This window comes from Chaetura pelagica, unplaced genomic scaffold (assembly GCF_000747805.2).
Source record: "Chaetura pelagica isolate M959 unplaced genomic scaffold, ChaPel_1.0 scaffold13, whole genome shotgun sequence".
In the NCBI taxonomy this organism is placed as follows: domain Eukaryota; kingdom Metazoa; phylum Chordata; class Aves; order Apodiformes; family Apodidae; genus Chaetura; species Chaetura pelagica.
This window is the reverse complement of record NW_009954543.1, coordinates 4285805-4307696: the sequence shown is the minus strand read 5'-3', so window position 1 is coordinate 4307696 and position 21892 is coordinate 4285805. Positions and strand designations below refer to the sequence as shown.

General features: G+C 39.5%; 1 protein-coding gene across 1 annotated transcript in view; it reads left to right on the top strand.

Annotated features, from left to right (window-relative positions):
* Positions 1–21429, top strand: part of EML4 (echinoderm microtubule associated protein like 4) — a 96313-nt gene extending 74884 nt beyond the window's left edge. Inside the window, exons 18-26 of the mRNA XM_010004968.1 lie at positions 776–901; positions 1012–1143; positions 1755–1822; positions 7703–7791; positions 8934–9031; positions 13651–13738; positions 14991–15089; positions 19292–19422; positions 19933–21429. Coding sequence (XP_010003270.1) covers positions 776–901; positions 1012–1143; positions 1755–1822; positions 7703–7791; positions 8934–9031; positions 13651–13738; positions 14991–15089; positions 19292–19422; positions 19933–20403 — 1302 coding nt within the window. The 3' untranslated portion in view covers positions 20404–21429. The remainder of the gene's footprint in view (positions 1–775; positions 902–1011; positions 1144–1754; positions 1823–7702; positions 7792–8933; positions 9032–13650; positions 13739–14990; positions 15090–19291; positions 19423–19932) is intronic.
* The last annotated feature ends 463 nt before the right edge of the window (positions 21430–21892 follow it).

Genomic DNA, 21892 nt, shown 5'->3' with positions numbered 1-21892 from the left:
GAATCTAATAATTGGCCTTAAGAAAACATGTCTGAGAATAAGTAAGCATTGACATCATGTATAACTCTGAGGCTTAATTAAGACTAGTCATATTAGTGTCTCTGTTTTCCTTTTGTTAATAATGTTGTATTTAAGCTAATTTTTTGTTTTGAGAAATATTGCCAGAACCCTGGCACACGCCTTTCTGAATTATTGCATTGATTTTCTATCTCATGTAGCTAATATTAAAGTTAGTGTGTTTTCCAAAGATATAACATTTAGAAAACCAAACACCTGCATACTGTGAAATAAAGCAGTGTATTAGAATTCAAGCATGCAGTGAACAATAAAATTTGGAGTTGTTGCTGACATAAGGCATATGAACATTTACTTAAGGCTGATCAGGAAGCATTAAGAGAATCAGGAAGCATTTACTGTGTGCTACAACATTTTCTTAATTTTCACAATGTGTTTTGAAACAAAAAAAAAGTAACTATGTATCATTCCTGTCCTTATATGCTGAGTTGTAAGGTTGTGGAGTGCATTTTTCTAGTGTATTTGATGCTTAAAAATTCATGTAATTTAATTTGGGTTTTTTTTTTCAACTAAGACTTATTAAAATGAAAACATTGTGGTTGTGAATTTTGAGTGAAGTCCTGATCCAGTGTGTGCATAATTATTCCTTTTTACTGGGGAACTGCAGTTCTGGTACTGTCATTGTGCACTATTTTTAGCCTCCACATATAAGCACCTATCAAGAAGCGTGTTGGGACTTTACAGGTGTTTCTTTTCCTAGGTTCCTGACCAGTATGGAACAATCAGAGCAGTAGCAGAAGGAAAAGCAGATCAGTTTTTAGTGGGTACTTCACGAAACTTTGTTTTGCGGGGAACATTTAATGATGGTTTCATAGTAGAGGTACAGGTAAGCACAACTTCTTTAAATTCAACCCAAAAATGTGAAGACTTTGCCTCTGGTGTGTTATTTGAAGAGAGTCTTTATTCATTGTTAAATCATGTGTGTTTTCTCTCCAGGGTCATACAGATGAACTCTGGGGACTGGCATCCCATCCTTTCAAAAACTTATTTTTAACGTGTGCCCAAGATAGGCAAGTCTGTATGTGGAACTCTGTGGACCACACACTGGAATGGACCAGGCTGCTAGATGTATGTCAACCCTTTAACATTATATATAAAGTGGGAAAACAGGAAAAAGCACTGATTTTCTAAAACACTCTTGTCCCATGTGATTCAAAAGAAGCAGAAATTCTGTAATTATGGCATTAAAACCAGCTCTTTGGGAGCTTTGGTAAACTTAACCTGGCTAATCAGGTATTGTATAGGCTGTAATCTGGTTACCATTGTCTGATGCCATTCTAACAATGCAAGTCAAGTTAAACTCAGTGCTGTTGTTCTTTTTCCCAGTTATTCAGACAGTTCAAGGAGGGTATCATACAAATGTGGACAGTTTTGGCTTGAGAAATCCTACCATACTGTAATTGTTCATTACCTATTCTGGCTGATTCTCTCCTGCTATCCAATTAGAAGCATCCTTTTACAGAGCAATGTAGGCCTTTTCCTTGCAAGATCATCATGTCATCCCTGTCCCTGAAAAATTAAAAGAAAATCCATTGGATGGTTGTAAGCATGCTGCTAACTAATTAGTTTTTCACTGTGTGAGTTCACCTCAGGCTTTTAGAGTAGCTTTGGTACAAGGAAAGATGTTTGACCCTAAGGAAGCAGCCGGGTGAATGACATGTCTGTACCTCTCCATTCAGGAACCAGGGCACTGTGCTGACTTCCATCCCAGTGGAGCAGTGGTTGCCATAGGAACGCACTCGGGCAGGTAAATACTTTTTGATTGAATTTTGAAAGTTTAAAGGAGACCATTTGATACTAGACATCTTATATATTGGAATTTATTTATCATTTGTTTGTTATTCTTTTTGCCTGAAGTTAAGTAGCTTAAAAAAATTGGGGAAAGGGGACGGATCTCCCTTAGAGTGAGTTACATGAAGACAGAAAGTATTCTTTGACTGTTGTTAGGCTGTTTTGTTTTTTTAACCACTCTTTCATGATTGTTTGGGTTTTTTACACTATTTTTTGTGAGGGTTTCTATGAGCACTGCACATTGGCTTTTGCAAGTATCATATATTTTATATATATTGCGTGTGACATTAGTTTGTAATAGATGTATCTTTCTCTTTTCCAAATCAAATGCACTGGCAACCTTCTAAATAGACACAGAAAGGCAAGTTAACTGGCTAATATTTTGATTTTTATGTAAGACAGTTCAACCTGGCACATTGCTGTATTAAAGCAATGTTGAGCACTTCACATTCATCCTTAAAATGGTTGCTTGTTTGAAAGCTATCAAAACACAAGCCAAATGCTTTAACTCAGGCTTCTAGTGGTGGAAAAATGTTAAATTCATATCCGAACTCTGGCTTAGTATCATCTCCCAGGAAAAGAGTCACATGCAACAGATTTTTGTTTTTTTAATTACTTGAGGTAACTGGGTCATACCATGTTAGATAAATTTATGATGCTGGCCTTAGGGGTTTTTTTGTTTTGTTTTGTTTTGTTGGGGTTTTTTTCACTGTTCTTGGAACTGAGCAGTTATATTATATTTCATTGCATTCTGAAATTGCATGACTCATTGATAGGTTTGATATATACAAATGAAATTGAATTGAAATGAGGCCTGCTGAGTGTACAAGTGTATGAGAAATAAATGGAGTTGTGAATCAAGATAAACAGAACAGTTTTAAATTTACTGCCTAACCAGCAGCATTACACTGTGTTTTCTGAGCCAGATAATCCAGTCCAAGGGAGTTACTTCCCAAGGAATGAGGGCTGCGTGATGTATCTTGATTAATGTATGAGAGAAAATAGTTTCAGGCCCTTGACAAGATATTTAATAACTTACTTGATTCATAGCCCAAAATGCATAAAGCCAATACTAAATTAGTCTAATCTGTTTAGAATTTGATAAACCTTGGATGTGACTATTGTTGTTCTAGTGTTTTCTGCTTCCAGTGCAGAGGTCAATAAGATAGGGGTAGGGAATGGAGCATTAAGAAAGTTGGGTTTGATGATTAAAATTCTGACATCTGAAGAAAACTGGATTTTCTACCTCTCTTCCCATTCTTTTTGGTTGTTGCTCAGTGGTGTGTTTTTATCAAGCAAACACATCATGTTTTTGGTGTACTTTTCAAATACAACTTCCCATGAGAAGTATCTCAGTATCATTTCACTTTTTGGGCTGTCTGGAAGTGGTCTGCTGCAGGTTTTGTTAACCACTTATATCAGTGCCTGATCATCGATTGTCTGTGATTAAGCCTTCTTTAAAGAGAACTAAAACTTTTTGTGGATCCTGCTGTTTGCTGAAAAAGCACAGCTGAAAAGCTAAAAAGGGCTGGCAATCAGAAATCCTACGAAAAAAAGTGTGTTTTCCAAGGCACTATGCAGATCATTTTGCCATGCTGCCAGTCATATTATTTGCAGGGAAGTGACTTTCTGTAACTAATTATTTAGAACATCTTGAGTGCTAGGCACTGCAGAAGAAAAAAGACTCTTTCAAAAAAATGAATATTTTCAAGAAAACTAAAGGCTGGAGGACAAGACCAGCATAAGCCAAAGCCCCAAGGAGATAAATCAGTCAATACTGCTGTTGAGATTCATACCTGTTCATCACCAGTTGTGATATTAAGATGAAGAAGCCTAAATAACCCAGGGAACCATCTCGTAAGATGGGTTGATTTCTTTATTCTGATTAATACTTTGCAGATTTAACGTTCAGTATTAACTAAATGAGGGAAATGCAAGTGTAAGTGCAAAAATAAATGACTGCTTTGGGATACCATTTCCCTGGTGTTTTAATCAGAAAAATTCAGTATTCACAGCTGTGAATTATCAGTAATAAATGTCTGTCAGGGATCAGAATTTGTTTTCCAAAAGAGAGTAGTTTAAGGGGGAGGGAGGGGCTGTTTTTTTAGTTATTAGTATTTTTTTTAAGAAAATTAAGACAAGAATGGCAAAAGTTCTCTTTTGTTTACGTTAACTCACAAACATATTATCCTCATTAATAATTGGGAGAAAGTCAATAAAACCCAGACAAATCAAAAGAGCTACTGTCTTACAACTGTGGTACCACTCATCCATTTATTTCATCCAGTCTATGGATCCAATCATCATAATCTCAAGGTAGACCAGAGCTGCTCATGAGAAAGGCCTGTGTGAGGCATGCCAATGAACTGCCGTAGCTGCTAGACTGGAGACCTCCTTCATGGAGACTGGCTTGTGGAAGCGTTAAGAAACAGCTGAACTAAAATGTGACCTACGCTTAGCTTTCTTAAATTAGTACCAAAATTGTCACAGCATACTGTTTCCTCAGTCAGCTAAGATTGCTCCTAAGAACTCCTGTTCAGTACAATTTTTGGAGAAGGGCTGGTGTCACTGAATGCTGTCCCTGCTGCCAAATGAAGTTCAATGTGCATGTGTGAGAGCACCAGCAGTTTTGCGTTGGTAGCATTACAATATCACCTCTGTGCTTTCAGATGATGAAAGAAAGAAGATGATGGGGTTTTGTGTTTTTCTGGTTGCAGTTTAGATTGGATATTTTTATTTTTAAATAATATTACCTGGAGGATGACCTGGTTCAGGGAACAGACTCAAAGGACCAACCCAAAGAGCCAGTCTCAGGACCAGCTTCAAGAAGCATGTTTCTGCTGCAGCATCATCCTAGTTGTGTATTTTGGGACATAGATGGCTCAGGTTTCCCTTTGGCTGTCTTGAAGAAGCTCTCTGCAGCATGGTCACCTGTGAGGGAGAACATGGGGGTAACCATTCTCTTTGTGGAGGAAGAAGGCTGCTTTTGGTTGCTACTGTGCTCATCAGAAGTTTTTATACCCAAGCACTGCAGTTACGCTGCTCAGGATAAACAAACAGGCATCGTGCTGTGTCATCTTGCTAGATAAATAGATTTTACTGTACAGTGCCCAAGTTTTCTGGCAAAAGGTCTTCCTATCTCCTGTTTTGCTGAGTATGCACAAGAGGTGTTTTGCCTACCTGGGCTTAAAGCTGTGAGGAGCTTCCACCCTGGTCTGGATTCAGGAAAACACACATAAAAATGAAACAGTGGGGCAGTGGCTTTCAGACCAGCTTCCTGTGTGGCCTGAAAACCAGTTTTCTTCAACTCATTGATGCCACCCTGCATGTTCTTCACTCTTGTCTTGTTGTTCCATCAGGGTGTACTTTTAGAGCAGTTTTATTGTCATGATGGAGTGATTGTTTTTCTTTCTATGGTGGCAAAATGGCATAGATGCCCTCTCGCTCTCCCCCTGCCAAACCCTATTATGGCTTTGGATCTTTGGGCTTTTTAAAATTAATTTTGGTTGGTTCTTTAATGTCTACATCCTTGTCAGACCTTGACAGGCGTCAGAGGTGGGCCTGTGCAAACTATATGAAGTTCAGTGAGACCAAGTGCAAGGTCCTGCACGAGTCAGGGCAATCCCAAGCACAAACACGGGCTGGGCAGAGAATGGATGGAGAACAGTCCTGAGGAGAATAACTTGGTGGTGTTGGTTGATGAGAAGCATAGCATGAGTTGACAACATGTGCTTACAGCCCAGAAAGCCAACCATGTCCCAGGCTGCATCAAAAGAATTGTGGCCAGCAGGTCAAGGGAGGAGATTCTCCCCCTCTGTTCTTGTGAGACCTCACCTCAAGCACTGCATCCAGTGCTGGGCCACCCAGCACAAGAAAAACATGGAGCTCTTGGAGCAAGTCCAGAGAGAGGTACACAAAGAAGATCAGAGGGCTAGAGCACCTCTCCTACAAAGGCTGAAAGATTTGGGGTTCTTCAGCCCGGAGAAGAGATGGCTCAAAGTGAGACCTTATAGTGGCCTTCTGGTAACTGAATGGGCTATAGGAAAGCTGGAGAGGGACTTGTAGCAAGAGGACAAAGGGGAATGGTTGTTAGATTAAAGAGGGTAGATTTAGGTTGGGCATCAGGAAGAAGCTCTTTCCTGTGAGAGTGGTGAGACAATGGCACAGGTTGCCCATGGAAGTTTTGGGTGCCCCACCCCTGGAAGTGTTCAAGGCCAGGTTGGATGGGGCTTAGAGCAACTTGGTCTAGTGGGAGGTGTCCCAGCCCATGGTAGGGGGGTTGGAACTAGATGATCTTTAAAGGTCCCTTCTGACCCAAACCATTTTGTGATTCTGTAGAGTTTATCAACCAGGTAACATTTTAGTGAAACATTTGGCAGGGCTGAAGGGGGGCATAGTTTGAACTAAGTAGCAAAGTAGCAGCTTAGAACTCTTAATGTATTCAGAGAACCTGCAAAAAGCTTCTTTGTGTAGATTGGAAGAAATAAAAAGTCCGCTTTCAGCAGGGAATTACAACAGAGAAACTGTGTGTGGTTTGTACTGCTGTCCAGTGCAAACATATTAGCTGGTTTTCATCTGTTTTGCACACAGATTATTCAGCATTTCATGCCGTGTGGGGCTGGGGATTTTTACGTGTATGTTGTTTAATTTCTTTTATGTGGTTCTCTAACCACAAGCTGGTTGTAAGCCACTGGGACCAGGCCACTTTCCAGATACCTTAACTGCCGGACACTAGATCAACGAGAGCTAGAATCTCCATCCATAGCGATGTGCGTGGTTGTTCCTGGAGTTTACTTTAGGTTACATAAGCTTGTTATGGAATAAATGGTCCTAGCTGTCATGGTGTTCCAGCAAGGTCACTGTGAGACAGTGGATGCAATTGCCACTCACTTCCACTAGCGACGGAAACCCAGCTGTGGCATATGCACACAGTTGTGAGGTGAGAAGTTCAGAGCAAAGAAATAAAGTTCTGAGTATAGCTTTAATGTATTTAACCATGTTCACTGTCTTTGTTTTGTTACTATTCACTGTATTTAGGAGTTAGGTGGGCACCAGAACTGTTGCAGAAATGCTGAGATTCTGCCCATCTTGACTGTCTTGCTGTCAGTGGCCGTTTTGGTAAATGGGCCACTGAGCTTTTTACATATGCATTATAACTAACACAGCAGGTTAAAAGTTACCCTTATATAATAAAAAATGCAATTAATTACCTTAGTTGTAAATAATCCAAGCAGGAAATAATTTTTAAAAGCCATGTTATGAACCATCAAATTTCAGTAAATGGTTATTCCATCTTAGTTTGATAAAATTCTTCATAGAAGTGTCAGAGACAGAGGAGACAATACCAAGTAGAATATACTTTTTGTTTAAATTAGTATGGAAATGTTTTCCACTCTCTCCTGCTACTTCTGCTTTTATTTATTTTTTTTAACTTCATGCAAATGTAAACATCAGTTTTTACATCAGAGCTGCCCTTTGAAATGGGGAAGAAGTAATAGATTAAAATTCTGCTGTAGCCTTAATGCTTCAGGGCGATAAGATGGAGTCATATTAGCTATCTGGTGGCATGTTTATAATGCAGTAGACATGTTGGTGATTACTACAGTGTTCATGGGAGGGAGTGAAAAATTGGGCTGTATTTAGAATCTTTTTTAGATTCTTCTGAGAATCTTGTATGGCTTTGTGGACCAGAAAAACATTCCATTAAAAACAGGTGTTCAGTGTGCTGCTCTTGAGGGTCTAGCATGAGAAGATGAAGGCAGGCAGAGATTATTGCTTTTTTGCTTGCTTTTTTGTTTAGTGGAAGTGATACTCATTGGAATTCTCCTCTCTCTAGGTGGTTTGTTTTGGATGCAGAAACGAGGGATCTGGTTTCAATACACACTGATGGCAACGAGCAGCTCTCAGTGATGCGCTACTCAGTAGGTAGGCAGATGTACTTTCAGAATAATTGCTGATAAATGAGATGTCTGTTCTGTTAAACAGTGTTGAACTACTCTTCAGTCACTAGAAAAGGCAGAGCTTTCAAAGAACTTGTTTAAGATGCTTAATATATAACCGAATACTTGGTTACAGATTTGTTAGTATATGCTAAATCTTGGAGTTTTGTGACTGCAAACATTACAGTCACCTTTCCTAGCCTTTCCTTGGTCTTTAACTTGCTGTTATAATAAATGTTAGCTTTGCTCCTAGAAAAAAATAAATAAATTATCAACTGATTAGTTGACAGTTTAATACAAAATCTGTAAAAAGCTTAGCATCTTGGTGATATTTTATTGTTCTTCTTGGTTAATTTTGGAGTTTAGTTATACAAAACTCAGGTCTTTCTGAAACTCAGAGCTGTTTGTCATTTGCTATGGAATTATGTGATGTCCAAGCTAGTTCTCTTCAGATGTGACAGGACACATCTTCAGGGGATGTGATTCTTCTCTGTTAAAACTGGATGGGAGAACAGTCTTGTAAATCTGTTTCTTGTTTGATTTTTGATAACATGCCATGTCAGTGGGCAAAATGTTTCTCTGCTGCTGCCATATCTGCCAAGTTCAGCATTTGGTATTAAGGCATTGATGTTCATTGACACTAGAGGCATTTGGTCTTGATTCAAGGCAACTCACATACCATTTTTTTTTTTTTTAGATGAAGACAGTGCAGATTAGAAAGCTGTTAATAATGTTTGAATGCTATACTATTATTTAGACACTATTTTGTGCTGATGTATATGCAATCTTCCCCTTCCAAAGCTAAGCTAACTATAGAGTAAATACTATTCTGTGTTTTCTGTGATGCAGAAAACTCAAGCCTGCCTCCTGTCCACAATTTCCAGAAATCCAGTGCAATCTGAGGATTTATACCACGTCCATTTACTTTAAAAAAAACCAGAACTTTCCAAAAAAACATACCCACAAAGTAAATGTATACTGACTGAAAAACAATGTAATGAAAACAGTTATTTATCCTTCAATAGTATTCAAAGCAGTCATTTGATTCAGACTGTTGTCTTAGTTACAAATCTGAAATAACATTTAGGAAGCACTCTGTTAATTTATATCCAACATTTTGTGTTGTAGATGGCACCTTACTTGCAGTTGGATCCCATGACAACTTTATTTACCTCTACGTAGTAACAGAAAATGGAAGAAAGTATAGCAGATACGGAAAATGCACTGTAAGTTTTGGAGCAAATATAATCAGTAGTTCTTGCATTTTGGTGTTACACATGCACTAAACTGTTAAGCAGTGGAACTCTGGGTTGGTGCTTTTCCATTTTTAGTTTTGGTTATAGGTTTTATGGGGGTTTTTTTCAGCATTGGATTGATTTTGAACTTCCATGTGATGCGTATTGCAACCCATCACGGCCCAGCAACAGTATTAACTGCAGTTAATGTTAGATGAAAACTTTTGCATCAAATATGACTAATTTGTCAGGCTATTGACGTTTTCTTTGAAATGAGAAATAAGCAGTGAGATGGAGTAATACCTTTTACCTATATGCTCAAACTCTTTTGAGAAAAAATATTACACTAGTTTGGATGTATTTTCCCCCTATTGTTAAAGTACTCAACTCAATGCAGCATCAGATGGTGGAATTTACAATAAGCAATTTTGGAAGTTGAAAATACTATTTTCAACTGTAATTGTTGCTACGAAATTTAGAATTGGGAGGTGCGTTAATAATAAGTATCTGGCACAAGGTAAACAAATGTAAGTGCACAAGTAGGGGAGTTTATATTCATCCTTGCACTTACCTGATGTTGTCCCAGTGCTAAAAAGACTTACTTTTTTTCTTAAGTATTTAGCTATCTAACATCCTGGCCTTAAGTTCAACTATCTCTTTAGGTTAGTGCGAATATTTCCTTAAGGTACATAGGAACTTTAATGGGATTTGCAAATTATATCATAAGAATAGGTTCACATTTGACGTGCAGAATTATTCTTTTTAAGAATGCATCCACTGCTCAAAGCACTTTTCAGGTTTGTCACCAATTGCATTTCTTATGTTTTAAAAATAAGAGGTCTTCTCAAGTTGCTTTGTTAATTTGAAAATAGGAGGTAACGGGACTGTAAAACTTAATTGTGGGGGTGGCATTTTTTATTGTTTCTAAGATTAATTTTTTTTTTTTTTCAATCATTATTTTATTGCAGTCTTTGATGCAAGACTTGCAGTGGAAACTGTGAGTTGAGGGGAAATGAACAGGCACTAGCCAGTCCTGTTGTGCTATGTGTGGTGTCTTTGAGAGGTTTCTACCCATCGTTTGGCTGAGGACACCCCGTGCTGCTAGAGCATGGGGGTCCAAAGAAGCCTGGGTCCAGCTGCTGCTGGGACACGTGGCTGCCGGGGCGGTCAGCAGTGATGGGTTTTCTCTGTTCCTGTGGTGTGAAGGGAGGGCTTAGTGCTGGCATTGGACACGGCCAGGTGGGAAGGCTGCTGAGTGTGCTAGAGACTCCTTGATGGCAGGGTTGTGGCACAGGTGAGACAGGCCATTGAGCAGCCCCTGAGCAGAGTGGTAATGGGTTAGGCATGAGCACAATGGTCGTGAGATGAGAAATCAGGTCTGCAGTCTTCCTAGGGAGCTCAGGCTGTGGCAAAAAGACTAAGCCTACAGGCAGGTGAGACCAGGGGCCCAGTGGGGCTGGTGAGGGCACCAATGGACAGCTGCACCTCAGTACAGCGTTATTTTTTAACCATAAAAGATAAAATCACTCAGAGATGGCTAATATTAACATGTGTAATGCTTAGCTTGTTATGTACTTCAAGGTCTCTGAGCTCTTTGAAGACGCATGAGATCATTTATTTCTGTAGATTGTATGTATAAGGTATCAGGAGAGAGCATACTGTAATTTTAACCAGCATCTGTATGTCTGTTTGTCCCTCTGCCTGGGCAGGAAAGAGACTTATAAAAATTGACATGGGAGAAATGAGCATTGTTACAGGCATTATGCTTCAAAGCAAGTTTCTGTTAACCATTTTGTTCAGTCTGAGTGACTGAGCGTAGAAGCCAAATTTAGCAACCTGGTTTCTGGCGGCGCTGAGCTCCCCTGACCCTTCCAGCCTGTGCAGAAGGCAGCGGCAGCAGCGCGTCGTTAGCTGACCAGAGCTAAGGCTGCCGATCGGGTTTCAGGCACCCCGTGCCTCCCCACTGCTGCCTGCCAGCTCGCTGCTGGGTCCACACCAGCTTGATGCTAAGCAGGGAGGCACCCAGGCACGCTCAGGACCCGGAGCGCTCGCCTGGCCAGTGCTTGGGTGCTGGCACCGGGCTCTTCTGGCGTTCTTCTGTCATTCAGTAGCCTCATGGGTGACCTCCAAGTAGTATGACTCATTCCTCCTGGTAGTCAACTTCTGGTTGTTTCTTCCAACTTGAATACATTATTTGAATACTTTCAGAAGGTTTTTATCTACTGAACCAGCATCAGCCTTATGCCTAAGGGCTGCATGCCCACTGTTACGTTTAAATCCCCTCTCAGTCACGACCAGGCTTTTTGCAGTTGCCAGAGAGGCGAGTCTCTGACCTACAGGCGTGTTTCCACAGTGAGGGATGGTGTTGGTTGTGATCAGAAAGAATTTCGGATGAGCCGAAACAACCGTTTCAACTAGTGCAGCTGTTTTTGAGGGCTCCAGCTATGCAGACAGCAACGCGAAGGTATGGGCTGGGGTATGAACTTCCAGCATGTCAGCAGCTCCAGGGTGGCTGGTGCTGTCTCTGTTTGCCTAACATCAGAGCCGTCTGTTAGCAAAGGAGAAGCAAGTGCCCTGCGTTTACTATGAGGGCTTTGGGGTGAAAGGGGCAGCCACACTGAAGTGTTTAATACCATGGACTTAACCTGAAATAATTAGTGTGCCTGTCCTATAAGCTAAGGGCATTTTCAGGCTTTGCAATGTTGAAGTTAGAAACAGATAAACATTGCAAATGAAAGATGGAGCTTCCATTTAGTCAAGTAGTTTTATTAGCCTGTGTTAAGTAATTATGTTCATTGTATATAAAGATACAGAAAAGGAAAAAGTCAAATACTGCCTTATCAGTGGGCAACTACTAATTTTTTTTTTTTTAATTAAATATTTAAATATTAAAAGGGATCATCCCATTGAAAATATTATGACAACGTTATGTTCCAGTTCAGCGCTTGGTGATGGGTTGTCTGAAGGGATTTCACAGCATGGAGCCCCCTGGCCAATTGCTTTGTTCCCTCCCCCACGGCCCCCAGGAATTTTAACAGCTGCCAAATGTCTGGCAGGATTTAGTAAATGACTGACCAATTCTTTTCCATGTTGGAGTTCGCTTGCAAATTTGAAGACTTGGAAAATAAATGGAGGGGGAAGAAAAATATCCTAGCCAGTTGTGCATTTATTTTTTTTCCAAAATATCAAGTTTGCACATCGATATCATATGTCCCACCCATGACTGCAGACTAGTTATGTCAATATACAGTTCCTCTGCTTGAGGCAGAGACTAGTTCATAAGTAAATAAACTTTAAAGGTTAGATTTTCTCTGAAATGTTTTTGCAGTCTCTCACAGAGGACCTGGGGCCAGGGAGGCAGGCACGGGTGTATTTCTACATGTAACTCTGAAAGCAATCAACATCTCAGAGTTCTCCATAGAAGAAGGTGGCCTGGTAGGTGGCAGTGGAGGGCAGTGCAAGTGCTACAGCAAGGCCCTGGCATGGCAAGTGCAGGCTGGGCCAAGGTACCTTGTGGGGGGCACCCTTTTCATAACGTCCACCAAGAGAAGGAGATTAATTGACATCTGTCAGTCAAGAAAGTGGCATTTTTTTGCCTAGAAGAATGACTAGGAAAGGGAGAAAATGGATGATTTTACAAGGGGAAGAGGAGCAGTAAGAAGAAACCTAAGGATGGAAGAAGAAAGTTAAATGAATGTCACTTGTATTCATTTCTTACCCTTTCCTCTACAGAAAAATAATCTGTTCCTACCTTATACAAGTTTGTGGCTTCTCTGAAGCCTCTCACATCTTTATTATTAATTTTATTTTTCTACCTATGAAAAAATTTATGCACAGGAAAAATATTCTGACCTATTGCACTTCAATTCTCACTCAAATGTGTGCTCTTGATGGTGATAACTAAGCAATTAGGCCAAAGTGTTGTGATTCATACATAGAAAAACCCGTGCCTGTAAGTAAGACTACTTTTGAAGCTGGCACTAAGCACTAACATGCACGCAGAGTAAGAAACAGCAGAAACTTTTCTGAACGCTTACAAGGGTATTGTTGTAACACCAGACCTTGGAGTTTTGGCTGGTGGTTGTTAACCAAGGTATCCTACGTTGTTAGGATGAGCAAAAGTTGTTTGAATGCGCATGCATTTTATAGAAATTATTTTGAATGGACAGAGAAATAAAACAGTCTCCCATCTGTCACGTTTCTCCTGATCCTGTGTAAATTACTTGCCTTTCTCAGTTAGTAGCAATGTATACTTTCTTAATTCAAGTACGAAATGTGAGTTCATCTGTATTTTAGCAATGTGCCTTCTAGGAGAAAATAATTTTGGAGTCTAAGAGAGATTACACCGTTTATAAGTGAAGAATCCACCGTGCGGTGGGAGAGGTGTGATGCCCAGCCTGTATTTGTTTAGCTGTTAGCAAGTGTGGCACTAGGGAGGAAGGAGCCTTTAAAGGAGCACAAGTGAATTGCAGCAGACCTGCGGAGGGGTGGGGGAGGAAGGGGGAAGGGGTGTGCTTTTTTGCTGTTAGCTGTCCCTTCTGTGGGTGCAACTTCTGCTTGTTTGAATTAAAACACACGTTTCACATTGGTGTTGTTGCATTCTTCTCCAGGGACATTCCAGCTATATTACACACCTTGATTGGTCCCCGGACAACAAGTATATAATGTCAAACTCAGGAGACTATGAAATACTATACTGTAAGTATGAAATTAAATACACTGGAAACAGAAGTATGTATTAGCTGTCAGAATATTTAGAAGAGTGTGTTTGATCAGGACTGTATAAAATGCTTACTGACAAAGGAACCAATTTGAACTTGTGTAACCTTATATCTTGATGTTATTCAGAGCTGGGTATTACTTAATGGCAATGCCAAATATAGTTTACTTCTTTACAAGGTCATAAATCAGTTTAACAGCACAGAATTTACAGAACAAGGGGTTCTATGTTTTGATGTTGGCCCAAAGTTCTGTAGATTGAAAATAATATATACAGTTGTCTAATTAGTGTCAACAGTACCAGTTATTTGTGGGGAATAAAATCAGTGGTTGTGTGCCACTGTTCTGTTCTGGCATTGCCTTTTTTAAACTTTATCTTGGCTTGTGGTGTTGAAAACTAAGCAAAGCAATAATACTACTTTAATGAGCTAGTTATAATAATGTTTTTGTGTTTTTCTTTTTTAAATATATGAAAATATGAATTTAATTGTGCTTATGTAAAAAATTCAACTTGCATAGTGCCTATAAGTCTGGTTTTAAATTGGTTTTTACATTTTTGTTTTTCTGTGGCTTTGACTAGATTCAAGAGGATTGTAGTTCTGTTCCTATAAAGGCAAGGAGAGCCATCACTTAAAATACCTTTCACCTTAACGTGTTATTTCTGCCTGTCACAACTTGGGTTTCAAATCTGGATAGCGCAATATTGCAGTCTACCATAAAGAAGTGGTGCTGTTTATAATTGCCTGTATAGGGAAGGAAAGAGCTGTGACCCGTTAGTACTGGGCTGGTATATTGAAAGACAGATGTTCTTTTAGGAAACAATCTTTCCTAGTTGGAAATTGAAAAGCAATCTACGGCTCCTCTGACAGTAGTTTCTCACTGTTTTAAAAGCATAGTTTCCTGAATGATTGATTGAATTTTAGCACATCAGTGGAACTGGTAGGAAGGATAAATTATTCTATTACAGGCTCTTTTAAAGCATTTTGTAGAGTAGGTGGCAAGGGACTCAGCTTCAGGGAAGTGTTTTTGAGGTATGTTGATCTGAAAAGGGACATGAGAAGTGAATGTGACTCTTAAATACTAAGCAAAGCTTGGTACTGGTTTGTCTTTGCCTCTACAGTCTTACTGCAGGTTGGTTTTAGGATGCTTTTATTTTCTGTCATAGCACCTTCAAAGAGCCCTTATGAAATATAAAATGACATGGCATAACACATTGTGCACTTTTTTGCAGGGGACATTCCAAGTGGCTGTAAGCTAATCAGGAATCGTTCTGACTGTAAGGATATAGATTGGACAACATACACTTGTGTACTAGGCTTCCAGGTGTTTGGTAAGCACCATTCAACTTGCTTTTAAGCTGTTCACATTGTGCTTTTGTTTTCCTTTGCTTTAATTTGTCATTCCAGATGTGCTGTTAATGATGATTGAGGATGGTGCTGAGATGATAGACCAAAAAGACTGACCACAATGCTTGTCTGTGATATAGAGCACTAGGTACTCTAGAAAGACAATGTGTAATTTATTTCTATTTAGTCTTGAAGTTCAGGATTTGATTTTTCTGCTGTCATTTTAGGCTACCAATTTTGGAGGCTCTGAAGCTAAAAGCTGGTATTTTAAAGTGCACATGGGCCTTCTCCTTTGCTTACCTTATTTTGGGATAGGAACAGGACTATGTGAGCATAGGGTATAGTTCATGACTTAAAATCATTACAGCACTTTGATACCTGTAGTCAAAGGTCAGTAATATATACTGCTTCTAAAGAGGAAAAATACTTTGAAGATTAAACAGATTCTTAACGTAGTAGTTTATTTTTCCAATATACAAAAAAATGTACAAAGCTGACAGATCTGATTTTGATAGTGCAGGTTGAGACTGTGGCCAAACTGTTCAAACAGCTTTTGCTGAAGGCAGCTCTGTTGGCCATAAATGAGCCTGTCACTTGTAAAACCAAGTTGTGTGACCAGGATGCTGAAAGTCTGACTTCCACCTCTGAGATTAGATAGCTGCCTGTGTTCTTCATGTAGGAAACATCTAATGCAGGTAGATCAGCGAATTCTTTAGAAGTGAGGGTTAGGTCTACAAACCTGTTCTTCATAGCTACGATGAGGTCAACTTTGAACATCAGTTTGTAAGTTGAGTAGAAGAATATCAGGTAAATCTGAGTGCTTCCTTTAATTTCTAACAGCTATCGTGTGTATTTTAGGACTGTGATGTACTTAATGAGCAGGTAGGATGAAAGGATTTCCTTTCAGGGTACCAAAAGATCTGAGGCAAAGCAGGGAAAATAAAGGGGTCAGAGAAGGAAGCTGTCACAGTTTGACTCAGGATCAACAACAATGCTCTCGAGCCCCTCTGCCTCCGAGGCAGGTAGGGAAGGAGCAAGATAATATTTTTCAGTCTATCTGGGTGAAGTAGAGAGTGGATGGCCATTTCCTCCTGGTTCTCTGTACAGGTAAGCCTAGGCTGACAAGAAATTGATCCACAGCAGACATTTAGTGACTGTCTTTGCTATTTTGACTGTAATAATAGTGCAACACAAATGCCTTTTGTTAAAATGGAACATCAGAAGATTCAAGAGACCCTAGAGAAAGTGAAAAGCAAAACTCTCTGACACTTAGACAGTGTCTTTCTCCAGGAACAATGAAAGAAGGACAGAGTATTCCTGCTCAAGAGACCCTAGAGAAAGTGAAAAGCAAAACTCTCTGACACTTAGACAGTGTCTTTCTCCAGGAACAATGAAAGAAGGACAGAGTATCCCTGCGGGATAGCCTTAGACCTGTAGTAGCCATTTTACACTTTATCCAGAGTACTTAAACCTACCAGAAACATGGAGGCAGCAAACGGTGGCTCTGTTGCTATTGAACTCTTACTGTGTTTGTTGCTAGAGCAGACAGAACAAAGGAAGCAGCTCTCTGAATCCCAGTGCTTTCCCAAAAGTGTCCTTTACTTCTGACCTAAGGAAATGAGGTTTAAAAGTGCAGAAAGAGTTTGGTTCCACATCTAGACCATTGGCTTTGTCTCTTTAGCAGCTGTCAGATAGAAGCTACTGGTGACTGGGGCCAGGCTGGAGATGAGCAGCTCCCATAAGCACTGTTTGGAAAAGCCTTTTAACTTTTTTGATTTTTAAAAAGTGGGTAAGTCTGCTGATCCTGTCTGCATTCCCTTTTGGATAAATCCAAACTTTAACCCCTCTGAATTAAGTTTGATTAGTCTCAACTGCTCTCAAACTCTTCAGTATGCCAGAGGACATGAAAGTAGATATACCAGATAATGAGATGTTATTCTGAGGCAGAACAGAATATATTTAAACTTCCTAGCCAGAATTCATCTTGCTTTAATTTCGTATTGTCTAGAAGTCTGACACCCTTTGCAGAATCTTAAAATTATGGCTGGGTCTCAGACAAAGGCAAGTATTTTCCCATTAAATCAGACAGTGCATCTAAGCCAACCTAGCAGGTAGTTGCTGTCCAGAGAAGTCTGGCTTTGACCCGAGGGTCACCTGGCTCAGGAATCCAAACAAGCTGGGGGCTGCTCACTGATGTTCAAGAGAGAGGGTTCAGTTTATGGGATTTGGGCCTTTGGGGTATGTGTTTTACTAATTTAGCTCTGTGGATAACGTGTCTGTTAGGCATTACACTGTTGTCAGCAGAAGAGGATGGAAACGCATGGTTCAGATGAGAATAGCACTGCTCCTTTTTGGCAGTTGATGTTACTGTGTTGGCTCAGCAGTATCATCAGTCTGCACCCCAAGCACTAGAAGTCACACTCTCCTTTACTGCACATTTCCCACGCCTTTGTCTGAGCAGATTGTTTTGAGAAGCTTACTGCTGATTAGCAGAATTTATTAAAATTGAGTGTTGCTGTCGTGCCTAATTACAAAGTCCTGTTATTTTATCATTTTACAGTATCAAGAACTAAGAACTTGGTCATATTAATGTCTGCTTTTTTCCATGTTTGCCTGATGCCTTCAAAGCAAATTCTGTCTTCTGACAAAGTGGTTGTTTTACCTTCACAGCTGCTGAAGGAATTTGTGAATATAAAAGATGTTTAATAAGAGTTGCAGTCTTGAATGTTAGTCTTTTTAATCTTCAATTAAAAAGAAGAGGAAATCATGTAGCTGTGTAGGACAGTAGGCCTAAGGTGGTTGCTGAAACTTCAGGAAACTGATTTGAAGTCAATTTTTTACTCCCACCTGATGACAGTATATTATCTAGAGAATGCAGGAGAAAGGTAAAATTAATTAATCTTGAGATACTTGAAAATTCTTAAATAGTGTGTATTTTTCAAACTGATTTAATTAATTCAAGAGCACTCAAATGTTTCTGAATACTTTCCTTAGCATTTCATGTCTTTTAAGTAAATTGCTAGCAATTTACTTTATTGACATTGTAACAAGCTTAGCAAGCTGTCTTAGTTATTCTTCAGAGAAAATTAAGTTCTTACTCCACTCACTGAAGAATGGAAAAGAAGAAAATTAAAAGCTATTTGTGATTTTGCTTAAAAACAAGAAAAGATACTGTTGGAGTCTTGAAGAAGGCAAGGCAATTCTCAGTTGCCTTACAGTAAAATAGTAAAAAATAGTAGCTAGCACATATTTTTTATTTTACCAAAGTCAGCAAAGGAAGAAAGAAGGTATTTTCATATCTGAAAATGGACATCCCTTTCAGTCAATAGGACACACAGGATGAGGGGTGAAATTCCTTATAACTCCTGAACTAGTCAGAAACTCAAGTCTGAGCTGTAAAAATATGGTACCTTTGGCATAAATTAATATCTTACAGCCCCTTGTTTACCTTATTTGCAGTTCATTTTTCAGGTGTAATCATCAGTTTTATTGTGGGAATCGCTAGGGCCTTTATTTTTTGTTAGAACTAGAAACTCTCTCCTCTCCCCAATTTGTTCAGTGCTTTTCATCCAGGCAATGTTGTTATTCTTTTGTCTAGACATATCAGTGTCATTCTTTTTCCTTAAAAGCATATTGAATTGTACTTAAGCACTTGACAACACTTACATCTATGAAACTTTTACCAGCTGAGTTTCTGTGCAAAGTACCATCTTTTGAATCAGGCAAATACTAGAAATTGCTCCAGTCTTAAAATAAAACTGAATTAATCTCTGCGTAGTGTGTGGTACCTGGGCTTGTTCCACGCTTCAGCATCAGTCTTGCTCTTTGAACACTTGTGCACAAATGAAAACATTAAATTAAGAGTTGCCAGTTTTAGCAGCAAACCTAAGATTAAGCTTTGAACAAGACTGAGGTTTTGAACAATAACCTTATCAAGCGTGAGAGTTTATCCTGGCTGAGACTGGGGCTTTGGGGGGGACAGAGGGCGAGGAAGCAGCATTAGACTATCAAAATATGAATGACATCTAATGCGATACATAATCAGCTTTCCAGTTAAATGTCTTATTTACCTTTTGTTACGCTTTTCTTCTCTCACAGATTTCTAGATTTTAGTTTTGCTTATGGATTGTCTTTTAATTTATTTCAAAAATTACCATCACTAAATATCTGCTCTGCTCTCTCATAGGAGTCTGGCCCGAAGGATCAGATGGAACAGACATAAATGCCCTTGTCAGATCCCATAATCGAAAAGTGATAGCAGTTGCTGATGATTTTTGTAAGGTCCATCTTTTTCAGTATCCCTGTTCCAAGCCAAAGGTAAGTCCAGACCAGTCTAATCAATATGCTTGTTTGCATTGCATGAAGCTTTCCTTGCCTTTCAGCTCTGTCGTTTTGGAACCTGGCAGCCAAATGACTCATTTGTATCTGAGAACAGTGCTAGAGACAAAAGCATGGTTTTCCCCATTAGGTTTATAATAAAAAATAGGACGTATAAAATATAAAATAATATGCCTAAAAGTGAAGTGGCAGTAGTTAAGTTCTGGAGCAGAGGCATGAGGCTTGATGCTTTCTTTTGGCTGCCCTTGTTGCTAACTCCGCTATATTTTGCATTAAGATCTCAATTTGTCCCAAGTTACACACCTTAGAAAGAGAGGATGTCGTGGGGTGGGGAGGAATGGAGGGAATAATATCAACATAATTCTTTACTTCTACGTGAATAAAGATCTCCCTTGAAGTGCTAAACAAAAATGGAAGTTGTTTTGGATTTTGGTATCGCGTGCTCTTCTAGTCAAGCATGTGATTTATCCTTCTGCTTGTTTTCAATAGGCTCCAAGTCACAAATACAGCGCTCACAGTAGTCATGTGACAAATGTCAGCTTCACCCATAGTGATGGTCACTTGATTTCAACTGGAGGGAAAGACATGAGTATTATTCAATGGAAGCTCGTGGAGAAGGTTACTCTGCCACAAAATGACATTGTTGTAGACATCAGTGCAACCAAAGTGCCCATCCCTGCCAGTGAAAATGCTGTACAGTCTCCTACACCTCTTCCACAGCCTTTTAATGAAATGAACCAAAATGAAAGTGTAACTGGCAGCTCTCCAGCTTCTTTGGAGAGCAACTTGGAGCAGGAGCAGTCTGCGGAGGCCAGCGAAGAGCAAAGTGAGGAGCAAAGCGAGGGGAGCAGCCTGGATCCCGCCGAACCGAGTTACGAGGAGCCCTCCAATGAGACGAGTGAGGAGCACAGTGAATCCACAGTCACTGAAGAGCAGCAAGATAACTCACCAGAGTCTTAATGCTCCCAGCTCAGGCGGTTGTTTTTTCCCTTGGTGTGTGTGCTTTCATTACAGGGTGAGGGTTCAAATAGGGAAAAGTAGCTGAGATTTCATGACCACTCCAGCTTTTGAGTTTCAGTGAGATTTTTAGTCTGAGCTTCAGTTCAATGTGTGGAACCATCCCAAGGGCTTGGTTTGATGGTCTATGTCAAGATCTGGTCACAGTTAGTAGTGGACATTACCATAGATTCATTTCAGTTCTGAAATTGCTGTCAGAAAGTGGCATGAAATATATACTGGAAAAAGGGTTAGCTCTGAGAATTAGCTCAAGTAGACCACCTTAACTATGTGAAAGTGCTTTCTGGAAGAACTAAGCTGCTGGGAAGCACTGAGCTGTTCCAGCTGGGAAGTACTGTGCTGCTTTTTCCAGGTGTGAAGACAAAACAAAAAAAACAGCCAAAAAGCTCTTTGTAGGGCTGTTTTCCTTTGTTTTTTTCTTAATAAGAAAAATAGAGGAAAAACAATGTAACAATGCCACATGTATGGCAATGCCTTCTTAATCTAACACATATGCAATTTTCTAACACTACTAATTCCTAGTGGAGTCTGGACGTGCACGCAGTTGGTCTGCCCTGGGTGCTGCTAGTTCTAAGGCAAATCCTGTCGAGGAACGGTGTCAGCTGTTCCATTTTCACAGACTGTTTAATAACAGACAAACCAAATAACGGTGTGTTTCACTTTTCGTGACATGAAAGTTGATTTAAACTGTAGGATGTAATTGTCTCTTCAAATAATTGCTTGCCTAGAAAGTTTGAAACTTAAGAGAGTCTTTACAGTGACTTTGATGTGAACAGCAGAGGAAGGATGGCAAGAACACACAAGTCAGATGGGCTCCAGAGTTAAACTTTAAACCTTCAGGCAGAATTTGCTCCATCCCTAATAGGAGAAATATAAATACAGTTAACTTAAATTATTAAATTGGTGCTTAGGATTAGTATATTATATTGATTATTTTTTTCTTCTGAATTTTTAGAGGTAACTCTAAGATGCAATCTCTTCTTTTGTTGTTTGTTTGGTTTTTTTCTTCTCCTGACTCCTTTAGCAGTTGTGATATTCATTAGTATTCAGTAATTTAGATTATGATGTGATTTTTGGTTTTGTTTTTCTCCTAGAGTTGCTGTTCTATTATTTTTGTGATTTTTTTTTATTTTTTTTTTTCCACCCCACTCCTCCCTGGGTTGCTCTAAGCTGTGCAGCTCTCATGTGGCTATACCTGGCCAGTTACGGGATATCTTGGCATTTATTATGCATTTGGAAAGTACTTTTTTTACAAAGTTTGTCAGTGAGCTACATTTTTTTTCTTAAGTGCATACGTTTCCTACTTTAAAAAGATAGAAATTTACTGACAGATAGCTATTTCCTATGTACTTGTTTATATTTTGATTACATAGAATTTTCTTTTTTAACTTGCTGCATTGTGCTGGTATTTTAGTTCTTAGTTAGAATATTA